At 54.3% G+C, this 11,566-nt stretch overlaps 1 protein-coding gene across 1 annotated transcript; it reads left to right on the top strand.

The window, feature by feature from the left end:
• Positions 1-252: 252 nt before the first annotated feature.
• On the top strand, positions 253-9,304 carry CLEC3B (C-type lectin domain family 3 member B). The gene is made up of 3 exons (XM_045530891.1): positions 253-516; positions 4,306-4,404; positions 8,813-9,304. The coding sequence occupies exons 1-3, from the start codon at positions 408-410 to the stop codon at positions 9,211-9,213; spliced, it is 609 nt and encodes a 202-aa protein (XP_045386847.1). The 5' UTR covers positions 253-407; the 3' UTR covers positions 9,214-9,304.
• The last annotated feature ends 2,262 nt before the right edge of the window (positions 9,305-11,566 follow it).

The raw sequence follows: 11,566 nt of genomic DNA on the forward strand, positions 1-11,566 counted from the left end.
CCTCAGTTTCCCCAACTGTAAAGTGGGGAAATGATAATACTTCCCTCATACTGTTGGGGTGAGACCTCTGTGAGCTAATGGCAATAAATAGCCCAAGGTAACGGCTCAATAGATGTGAGCTATGGCAACTACCACGTATTTCTCAGAATCCTAGAAAATAATACTCTTTTTTAGAAGGCTGAGCCAGGCTGCTGGGTGGGTGTTCCCTGGGCAGCAAGGCTCTGTGGCTCCCAGGCCTTCTTCCTTTTGCAGGCAGGCTTTTGTGTTTGTTTTTTATTTTTGGCAAGCCTGCAGTGAAGTCTGGGAGGGTTTCCTGGACAGAGGTCCGTGGGGCTGCTGCCTTAAGACGTGCAGCCCGGGCCGTGGCTGCCACTGTGTTCTGACCCAGACCCACTGCAGGCAGCAGCATGGAGCTTTGGGGGGCCTACCTGCTTCTGTGCCTCTTCTCCCTCCTGGCCCAAGTCACTGCCGAGACGCCAACCGTCAAGGTCAAGAAGGCCGCAAATGTCAAGAAAGGTAAGGAAGGGGACAGGGCCCCTCCCCCTCTTCCAGGGAGCAGGTCCCCTCTCCTTCACATGTCCTCATGCTCCTTCCCTTCATCTTCCTCCTGGATGAGTCAGACGGGGAACTTCAGTGAAGTGCCCTCTGGGACCTGGGGGTTCTTTCATAGCAGGGCTGATTGTCAGAACCGCAAGGATCCCTGACTCTAAGAGTTGGAAAGAAACTTCTAGATCATCTAAATCGACCTCTGCTCTCCTCCCCACCCTTTCCAAATATTTTAAAGAAAGCAAGCCTTTGTCTTGGCAGTGTGGAGATGCTCGATCTCACCAGGGAACACTGTACAGGCTGTGCTTTGTAATCTCCCAACCTCAGTTTTCTCCACTGTAAAATGGGGACAGTAGTATTTGCTCAAAGGCTTGTCCTGAAGATTTTGTGATACAAAATACGTAAAGCCAGTGATACTCTTGATGTACAGGGGGGGAGAAGGAACAAATGAATTCTAAATTGCATAGTGTATCACAGCCTCGAGGAAATAAAAATGTTCAACCTCAAACTAGTGTGCTAGAAGCAGCTTTGCTCTCCTCTGTGGCCTCGGGGGTTTGGGGTGTCCTTGGGTTGCCTTGGCTGTAGCAAGACCTGCCCTTGCAGCCCCGCCTGTAGTGAGGCCATGCCAAGCTGTGTTGAGACAACAGCAGTGGAATGCCATGGCAATGAACCGGGCTGTCACCCCCATGGGATCAGAGACAAGCAGAGAGAGAGTTCAAGGGGATAGGAGAAGGGTGGGGATTTAGACAGAGAAAGGGCCCGGACCAAGAGCACAGAAAAGGGAAGAAAGGGGTGTGGGGGCTGCCCTCAGGCGCTCCCTGGGGCTCTTCCATAAATGGACAGTTGCCCTCCCCCCCCAGGAGCTAGTGCAGTACATAGAGGTACATTCGGGCCATGGGGCCCCCATAGGCTGGGACGAAAGAGGGGCAGATCTGGGTGCTGGTAGAAGATCATCTCTAAGATTCAGTTTACAAAGTGAACAAAGAAAAGTTCAAAACAGAAGGGGTACTATGCTGACATTTGCTTTGAAAAGGAGATTTATATAAAAATACCTATTTCTTTGTATATGTATAAAATTTTTCTGGAAGGATCCACAAGAGTTAGTGACAGTCATTAACTCTGGGAAGAAAACCTGGGAGACTGGGGGCAGTCTCAGTTTGGATTTTTAAAAGTTATATGCATATATTACCTTCTAAACAATGCTCATTTAAGATGGGGAGACAATATCATGCGTGGTTACATCTGCGAGCATTAGTCAGAATTGCCACCAAGGGACATTCTTTGTAAAGGGTGCAGCTCCAAAGACAGATAATGGAATTTTCAAAAGTGGGAAATAGTTTCCAATTTCTCAAGTTTAACAAAGACTTAGTATTTATATATTCAATTATGTAACTCCTGTATTCAAGCGTGTAAGAAAGGAGCGGCTCACAGTTCGTGAGGCTCCGGCCTCTCCAGCTGTCCCACTCGGGCCCTGGCCCTAGGTGGTCTCCATGGAGGCCCCTGTGGGCCCGGGGCTCTGGAGGCCTGCAGAACAGCGACAGGGCACCAGTGGGACGGCCGCCCGGCCCTGCCTCTGGCTGAAAGCTCGTCAGTGTTCTGACTCAGCTTGGTGTTCCCTCCTTCCACCCACCTACACGACAAATGCTGTGGAGCCCTTTCTCCATGCAGGGACCCATATACATGCGGGGGACAACAGCAGAGAAACACGGTCCCTCCTCTTAAGATGCAAGCCATGGTGGCTCTCACTCAGGCATCGGCATCATCTGGGGAACACATTAAAATCCAGGTGCCTGGGCCCCGCCCCTGGAAACGCTAGTTTAGGGGCCTGGATATGTCCCAGCATCTGCCTTTTGGATAAGTCTCCGGTGACCCCTAGGAGCAGCCAGGCTTGAGAAGCCCAGGAAGAGTGTAGCTATAGGACTGGTGCCCAAAAGTATGAGGGGCATCCAGAGGAGGGACAGTCATGCCCGAGAGGGCCACTTGGTGCCCAGGCCAAGAGGTAGAGAACACATTGGTGGGACCGGCAAAGGGAGGGAAGGACAGCGTGTGCTAAGCCCCCATCCTGGCTCCAGAAAGGGGTGAGAAGGGGGGACCCCGCGGTACTTTCTGGGAACTCATCTGCTCCTGGGCCCACCTGGCCACACCTGGCCCAGGAGCTTAGGAGGGCAGGATGGCCTCATAGGGGTCACGGGCCCTTAGGACAGGGACCTGGGGAGGCCTGGAGGGCATCCATCCCAATATCACACGTCAGGAATCTGAGGGGCAGCACAAGGGCCTCCTGACTCCTAGTACAGGGCAGTGGAGACATCCCCTAATCCCACACCGTGCTTAGGGTGAGCATAATGCTGTTAGCTTCTTACTCCTTGGCTAGTCCCTGCAGGACCCTTTGCATGTAAAGGCTTCTTGGTGCAGAGTACAAAAGGGACTCTCTCTGAACTGGCAAATTCTGGAAAGGCACCTCTTTTTCTGTTCTGGCCCAGCCTAGCCAGAGCAAGGCTTAGGAGCTGAACCTTAGGAGCTTGTCCCCTCAGCTAATTGTGCAGTACCCAACTTGCACAACCTCACATGGCGCCCTCTGCTGGTGCATCATGTGACTGGATACGCAGCTGCTGTGAACTGACTGAGGCAGAGAGAGGCCCTGTGCACACATAACCCCAGGCCATTTTGCCAGCCCCAAATCCTCCCTTTCTTGCCTCGTTCATCTGGGAGTTATTTGCCTCACGTTAGATAAGTTACATCACTAATTTCTGTATATACAAGTATGTGTCTTGCCTGTGATTCCTCTGCAAAGGCATCTTGTGGGTGGACAAAGGCTCTGATCTCATTCTTCATGCATGGGGACACAGAAGTGTGTCCCCACCCTCTGGCCCAAGCCGAATGGGGCCTTTCCAGAAGCCCTGGGGTTTTAGAAAACCTGGGGTCCACCCCCAGAGCTCTCGACTTACACACACACGGAAATACGTTTCCCCTCCTGCCCCTGCGTAACTGGCTCTGGCTCTGTGTGCTGTCACGGGGGGTTACCCGAGTCGTAGGTGCATCAGGAGCGTCACACGAGGTGGCTCATGGGAAGGTCACGCCCAGAGCCCCGCCTGCAGTGGCTGCTCCACAAAAGTGAAAACCCTAGGTTCCTTCTGCCCTCGCATTACTGGCATCTGTGATGGGCACACACTCTGTCCCATGCTTCATTTCTTTCAGTCTTCTCCAGAGTCCTCTGAGCTGGGGCTATTAGCCTCCATGTCACACGGGAGGAAACTGAATTGAGAGAGATGGAGCAGCTCGCCCAGGCCGCCCACATCTGGGGACCCCGGGCCCAGGCACACACTTGCCCCAGGCTGGCATGATGCCCTGCTGGTCTGTGCCATGTTCTTGCAGCCCCGGGAGCGAACTGGAGGCTCGAGAGGGCTCCTGCTTCCTGTGCGGTTCTCCCTGGAGCTGAGAGGGTGGCTGGGAGGTTGGGGGGCACCGAAGGCTCTGCCCCTGCTAAGCCCAGCCCCAGCAGCTCCCCAGCGACAAGGCTGAACAAATGCACTACAGGTCTCACTCCAGCAGGAGCAAATGAAGGCTGCCCCCCGCAGAAGGAAACTCTTGAGGATTAAATGGACCCCCACCAGCAGGGAGAGAAAGAGAGAAAGTATCCCAAGATACCCAGGAGTCGTTTCCCCTTGTCCTTTGTGGCTGACAGAGGCCCCTGCCCATCCCTGTCTTGCCTCAATCCCTACTCTACTGCCTTCCTCACGTATTTCCTCCTCCTCATCCCAGATGTTGTGAACCCAAAGATGTTTGAGGAGCTCAAGAGCCGGCTGGACACCCTGGCCCAGGAGGTGGCCCTGCTGAAGGAGCAGCAGGCCCTGCAGACAGGTGAGTGCAGGTAGCGGCCTCTCTGGGCAGGAACGCCTGAGAGAAGGGCCGAGGCCAGCAGCCAGCAACGCACGTGTCCCGCCAGCCAGCACACAGCCCAGGCTCTGTAGGCCAGGCCTGCAGTCCAGGGCACCAGGTTCAGGGAGCTGCACCCCTGAACTGCTTCCTCTCGAGAGATCCGCTGATCTGTGTCTGCAAAACCCACCCAGGTGTGCACCGACAAACCTGGCCACAGCTGGTGGTGTGGAAGTGGGATGTCCCAAGAGGACAAAAGGCTCTAAACAAGAATCTGTCACCACCCACCAGAAGCGTGACCCCTGGAGTACTCCGTGGGGCAGAGGTAGCTGCCCATCCTTTTAACAAAACCCCCAGGGGTCCTCCACTCAGCTGGCTTCTGCAGCCCCCAGCAACTTCACCTGTTGTCAGCAGCTTCACTGCCCCGTCTCTCCCAATCATCACGGCTGTGCTGAGCAGGATTTATCATCCCCGTCTTAAAGAGGCGGCAGCTGAGGCATAGAGTCCCGCGCCCGCTGCACCCGCTCCCCTGGCTGGTTAGTAGCCAAGCAGGATTTGAGTGGAAGCAGCCTCGAGCTGCGCCAGGTGTCGGGAGAGCTGGGCTTCCGTCTTCCTGGCTCTGCACCAGCCAGCCGAGTGGGAGTGCACGAAATCACAAAGCCACGGAGCCTGGGTGCACAGTAAGGTCACAGCCACTGTCCCCGCACTGTGTGGCCAGCCTGACTGGCAACGTATCTTCTCTCTCTCACGTTCCTGTCATATTGTCTCCATTTCCGACACACTCCAGACTCACCCCTACGTGAGCTTGCCCTCCCTTCCACGGAGGATATTGACTCACAATAATAGTAGTTAACATTCACACGTGGGCTTACTACGTGCCTGGCACTGTGTAAGTGCTGGATGCAAGTTAGCTCATTCACAGCAAACCTACGCAGTGGGCTGTTACAATATCCTCACTCCCATTTTCCACCCGAGCACTGAGGACCCTGCCGACAGCCAGAAGGAGCAGAGCCTCACTTAGCTCTGCTATGCTGCCTCTCGTCATCTGCTGAGAATCACGCTGACTCCTCCTTAGCAAATCTACAAACCTCCCTGAGTCCTGTCTCTTCTCTGACCAAGGCCCACCCATCTGCAAGGGCCTCTCCTCCCCTCCTGCCTGCTCAGAAGCCTCTAAGATCCTTCTCACTGGGCAGTTTTTACACACTCCCTCCCACTAGATCCTTTCTTTCAGCATTCACACTGCTCATCCGTTTGTCCTAAACTGCCACACTCTGCTCCTCCACCACAGGGCCTTTGCACATGCTTTTCTGGCAGCCTGAATTGCTCTCCCAAGATCCACCTAATAAATGCCTGAAGAATTACCTTCTCAGGAGTCTCTAATCCCTCATCTCAATCAGGCTCCTCAGTTATAAGCTCTCACAGAATGATGTCCTTTCCTTTAGCACACCTATTGCAGTTTGTAATGGTATATTCATGTGTTGACTTAAGTCTGCCTCCCCCACCAGACTGCAAGCCCCAAGTGCCCAGGGGCCATGTTTGCTTTTGATGGCCCCTATCTGTCCCACCACCCTCCCCAGCACAGTGCCTGCTGCGTTTCAACAATACTCAGTACATCTTTGTTGAAGGAAGGACCACACATGACTTTGGACAGCTTCCCTAACATGGCAGGTGAGGGGACAGGGCTCTAGAAAGGGAGCATCTCCAGAGAGGTTTCTGACTTCAAGTATCAGGAAACCTAATGGTGGCTTAAACAAAAAGTGAGTCTACAAGTAGGAAGCTATAAGTTTTGTTCAGAAGCTTCACCTCATGGTCCCAAAATAGCTGCCCCAACTCCAGGCATCATGAGTATATTCAAAGCAAGAATAGGGAGGAAAGGTGGTCCAGCCACATCTGCCCCATTTATCAGGGAAGTAGGAGCCTGCCACTTCCATCTTATTGATCAGAACTCTATCAAATGGCCACCTGTAGCTTCAAGAGCATCTGAGAATGCAAGAATGTGGCTTTTCCAGCCTCTGGTGGAGGAAGACAAGAGAGACAGGAGTTGGGAAGCAACATGTCTGCCAAGCAGGGAATGCTAAGAATGCACACAATGCCACTCTGGGCCTCAGTTTCTTCAACTATAAAGCAGGCACAGGGTATATCTGCAGGGTAAGCCCTCATGGCCCAACTATGTGCTGTGCAGTCAATGCAGCCTAGATGCCACTTGGCCCCTGAGGTGAGGTAAAGTGGTGGGGACCTGCCTGCACAAAGTTCAGGACATACAGAGGTCCAAAGCAGCCTCCTCCATGTCTGCTGATTCCCAGGAAGCTCAGGGCCTCCTGGCATCCCATGGGGACCTTTTCCTGCCCATCATCCTCTCTTTAGTACCACAACCCACAAGTCACCTTGTCAACAAACCCACCCAAAGCATTCCTGAGCCCTGGTGACCTAACCAAAGAGTTGAGGAAATCAGGGTTGGGGGAGGCGACCCTTTGCTTTCCCAGTCAGCACACCCACCTGGCACATCTCTGCCGGGCAGAGGCAGAGGTGACCCAGCCAGGGCCACACTCTCAGGGAGCCTCAACATATTCATGGAGCCGCTGGAGCCTGTAAAGGACGTGCAGGAATTAGAGAAGATGATGAGGACCGACTCTAAGCACAGGGCAGGGCAGGAGCAGAGGGGTGGAGGCGGCTCGCATGAGTCAGCAGGATCAGGAGGCCAGAGCAGCAAAATGCCAGGAGCGATGACAGCATCATGGAAGCAACACTGACTGAGGACTGACTGTTGGAGAGAGCGCTGTGGGCAGGGTTCCCAGGCAGGAATGCCAAGGGGGCCTTTAGCTCTATCAGCACCCGTGGTAGGGAAGGGACAGAAAGAAGCAGGGTGGGCAGAGGGAGAAGGACTCCATGAAGGACTCGGCTGACTGCCGAGGGAGCCCTGGTGATGGGATGACCCTTCAGCACTGTCCTGAGTTGAGGACGAAGGGATCATTGGTCAGTCACTGGGTGCAGGCTGCTCTGGGGAGGTGGCACAGCCTTAAGGTGGCTGTCTTCTGCAATCCTCAAAGGAGGTCAAAACCTAAGAGCTGTCTTCCTGCAGCACTCCCAGGCCCCAATGTAGTAAGTTCCTCATCCCCAAAGGGTCTAGGTAGCGGGTCACAGTGTCCCTGAAGGAAGGAAAGGCAATGAAGGCCGGCTGGTCTAGGCTGCAGGATAGTGTGAGCTACGGCAGCTGACTTGGGACAGAGCCTGCAGGTAGACACCTCTGCCACGCTTCGGGGCCCACGCTTAGAGTGTTCTCAGACGCTCACCGGGCCATGGAGATGTTGCTCCATCAGTATTTGCTGAGTGGAGTGGAAGCAACCGAGTGAGTGGGTGAGTGAGTGAATGAGTGGACGGGATGGGGTGGAGTGCAGACCCCCAGCCAGCACTGACAGCTGCAAGATGACAAATGGAGGCATACACCCCCTCTGTCTAGATATTTATGTTTCCATAGAATTCAAGGTAAAAAAAAAAACAAACAAACTGCTAAACAAAAACACATTCTATACTCCTAATTTGACCAAATATGTACCTCCCTTACCACCTTGGAGGCCAGGTTCAAACTGAGAATTTGTGGACTCATCAGATCTCTCTGCCTGAAAGCCGGCCCTGGTCCACGGCCTGTGCCCAGCCTCCCGTCTTCTCTTCTGTCTGAGGGTCCTGCAGCTCAGCTCCACCCTCCCAGCCCCACTCCACCAGCCCTCCGGAGAGCTGACCCCTTGCAGGCCCGGGAAGCATTTAGCCTCTTGGGCAGGGATTTCAGGTCCTGGGCACCTGGCGTGTGGTCAAGGCTCTAGGTAGGCAAGTGCCCTGGCTGGATCTAGGGAGCAGTGTGGCCAAAGGAGGACCAGAGCAGGTGGCTGGGCCACCTGGGAAGCTGACTCTGAGATGGAGTTAATTTATCAGGGAGAGCCCTTGGGTCCACACCTGTGCAGGGTGGGGAAGGAGGCAGAACTGGGCAGAGGGAGAGCTGAGCGGGAGTGTAGGGCCAAGGCCAGCTTCTGTGACCCCACGGGAGCCCCGAAGCTGAAAGCGCAGAGACGACCTGGCCTTTACACTCCCCATCCCTCGGGCACTGAAGGTGGGTGCCCTGGGAAGGGCTGTGACCTTGGGCTAGGCGCTCTGCAGCAGAGGGGGCCAACCTTACTCGAGTGGGGACCTGGGCCTGCATGGCAGCGTCCACCACCGAAGGGCCCTCAAAGGGGAGGAGGGGGCTCAAGGCCAGGACCCCTCCTGCCTGTGTCCAGGGGCTGTCCAGGCCCAGTGGGATGGACGGGATGGGATAGAGGACGGTGGTCCTGCCCCCGGCACTTGGCTCTTTGGCTAAGGAACCTGGGGACCTTCGGTGACAGCCATTTCTCCCCCCTCCCAGTCTGCCTGAAGGGCACCAAGGTGCACATGAAGTGCTTTCTGGCCTTCACCCAGACGAAGACTTTCCACGACGCGAGCGAGGACTGCATCTCGCGCGGGGGCACCTTGGGCACCCCGCAGACGGGCTCGGAGAACGACGCCCTGTACGAGTACCTGCGCCAGAGCGTGGGCAACGAGGCCGAGATCTGGCTGGGCCTCAACGACATGGCGACGGAGGGCTCCTGGGTGGACATGACCGGCGGCCGCATCGCCTACAAGAACTGGGAGACGGAGATCACCGCGCAGCCCGACGGTGGCAAGAACGAGAACTGCGCCGTCCTGTCCGGCGCGGCCAACGGCAAGTGGTTCGACAAGCGCTGCCGCGACCAGCTGCCCTACATCTGCCAGTTCGCCATCGTGTAGCCCGCGGGGGTGGGAGCGGGGAGACCTTGCAGTCCCGAGCCCCTGCGTGCGCTTGGAGCCGCCTTTTGCAAATAAAGTTGGTGCAGCTTCGGGCCGCAGTCCGTGCAGGGTCCGTGCAGGGTCCGCGGGGCGGGAAGGAGAGGGGTGGGCGCGCTGCAGGCCGCCCGTGGGTTCTGCACGGGGGGTGGGGGGGACGAGAAGGAGAGACGACTGCGGAGAGGGAGGAGGGGACGAATCAGGGAGACGAGAGAACCCCCGCTTGCTGCCTCCTTTTTTCTTTTTATAACATTTTATTTTCACTTAATTTCAGATTTACAGAAAAGTTGCAAGAATTTCTGGTTCCCTAAATATTAACATTTCCCCATTTTTGCTTTAACCTTTTCTTCTATTACGTTTTGACAGTAAATTGCAGGCATGATCTCACTTTACCCCTAAATTCTTCAGTGTGTGTTTCCTGGAAATAAGGATATTTTCTTACATAAGCACAGCCACAGGGGAGTTATCAAAGAATGGAAATTAACATTGATATGATACTGTTATCTGAGTTACAGCCCTTATTCAAATTTCCAGGCTTCTTTTTGTAGAATCTACTTCTACCTGTTGGAATCCAGCCTTGTCCCCCCAAACCCCCAATTCCAGGGCAGAGCAGGGTGCCCCCAACTGCTTACCCCTCCTGTTGTTGCTGGGTGCACCGACATGCCGAGCCCTGCTGTGGGCTGGGCAGAGAGTGGGGAGCAGAGGCTGCCCCCAGGGGAGATTCGCATTGCCCTCCTGCTTCAACACATCCTGGGAGCTGGTCCAGGAGCCAGACCTGACAGTCACCAACACTGTCTGGCCAGTGTGTCCCCCTCCTTCCCACCCTTCACAGAAAGCTAGGCAGGGGTCCACGTGACTGCGTGTTAGCAGTAACAGCTGCCACTAGTGAGCCCACCACATTGCAGGAACTTTACGTTGTCTTATTTAATCTTATCTACCCGGGACAAGATGTGCCATCGTCACCATTTTACAGAAAAGAAAGTTAAAGCTCAGGAAAGTTCAGTGACTTCCACTGGTCTCGAAGCTAGTAAGTAGCAGAGCCAGGATTTAACCCAGGGCTGATTCCAAAGGCCTTACACTTTCCACCATGACTGCAATGCTTGCTTGATGTGACTGGAACCTTCCTGAAATAAAACATCAGGATGTGGCCTAGTGATCCCTGGAGGCTATTGGCCAGCTCCTGGCATGACCTGGCCCATCCCACCATGGTAAGCCCAGCTCGAGTGACATAGCCTAGGGGAAGTCTTCCTTAGCCATCGGCCACAGCCATTGCTCCGCCGCCTGGACGTCTGCAGCATCTTTTCTCTCTGGCTGTCGTTTAGTGTGTCTTGCCTTCAGTAATAAATTGATGACAGTTTTGGTTTGTTCAGTGGGGACGGGGTGAGCTGGGGGAGACAGTTTGCAGTGAACTGTGTACACACTTTGTGCCAGGCAGTCTGTTCATCATTGTCACAGAAAGCATCTGGTGAAATTCAGCAATTATGGGAGGAGGTGATGCGATCCATTGGTGTAAGTGCAGAAACTGAGACTCAGAAGGGCGGTGCAATATGTTCAGGATGGTCCAGATCGTGAGAGGCAAAGCTAAGACTCAGATCTACGTCTTGTAACTGAGTCCTGGACTCTTTTTACAGGCCCCCCCCGCCCCCCCGACGCCTTAGCTTTCTACCAGGACACAGGTGACCAGGGGTCTCAAAGCTCCTGAAGTGGGTGGCTGCCCAAAAGAGTGTACCCATGCCTCGGCATGTGAGCGTGGGTGCTGGTGGAGAGACAGCCGTTGTGACGCCCCTTGGGCGGGCAGCCAGCATTGCCCACTTCCAGCAGTAGGTGGCAGTATGGGCATGAGAATAGATACCCATCTTTCAGCGTCTCAAACGCTCTTACATTTTGGGATCCTGAGACCTGCGCACTTCAAACTGGGTACACCTGTCCTCCAATCTTGTCTTTTTTTAAATTTTGACATTTTTTTCATCATGGATTTTGGGGGCATTCATTTTGATTTTTAAAAAATAGTGCACTCACATATTATTTATCTTGCTACTGAATTTTTTTGGCATCTCCATAAATTTTTACTCCAGGTGAGTAGCTCACTTACCACGAGTCCCTGCCCTGCCTCAGAGGTATGAACTTTGGGGAAGTTCCCAGGGGTTATCCAAATGACAATAGCTTTAAGGGACTCAGTTTCTAGATCTTCCACTTCTGTGTTACTCTTTGCTAGAATTGAGCTGCCTGGGTGCCGGCCTAGGTGGAGGCCTCTTTTCCTGTCTCCTTTTTCACAATCACCCTTTTCCCTCCTTACAAAAGGAAGCCCGACTCTTCC

The sequence above is a fragment of the Lemur catta genome, chromosome 18 (assembly GCF_020740605.2).
Source record: "Lemur catta isolate mLemCat1 chromosome 18, mLemCat1.pri, whole genome shotgun sequence".
Lineage (NCBI taxonomy): Eukaryota > Metazoa > Chordata > Mammalia > Primates > Lemuridae > Lemur > Lemur catta.

Excerpts from the sequence above, each read along its gene's own strand:
- CLEC3B (XM_045530891.1), top strand. The coding sequence starts at position 408 with ATGGAGCTTTGGGGGGCCTACCTGCTTCTGTGCCTCTTCTCCCTCCTG. Across the intron at positions 517-4,305 it reads GGCCGCAAATGTCAAGAAAG|ATGTTGTGAACCCAAAGATG; the intron begins GTAAGGAAGGGG and ends TCCTCATCCCAG. Across the intron at positions 4,405-8,812 it reads GCAGCAGGCCCTGCAGACAG|TCTGCCTGAAGGGCACCAAG; the intron begins GTGAGTGCAGGT and ends CCCCCCTCCCAG.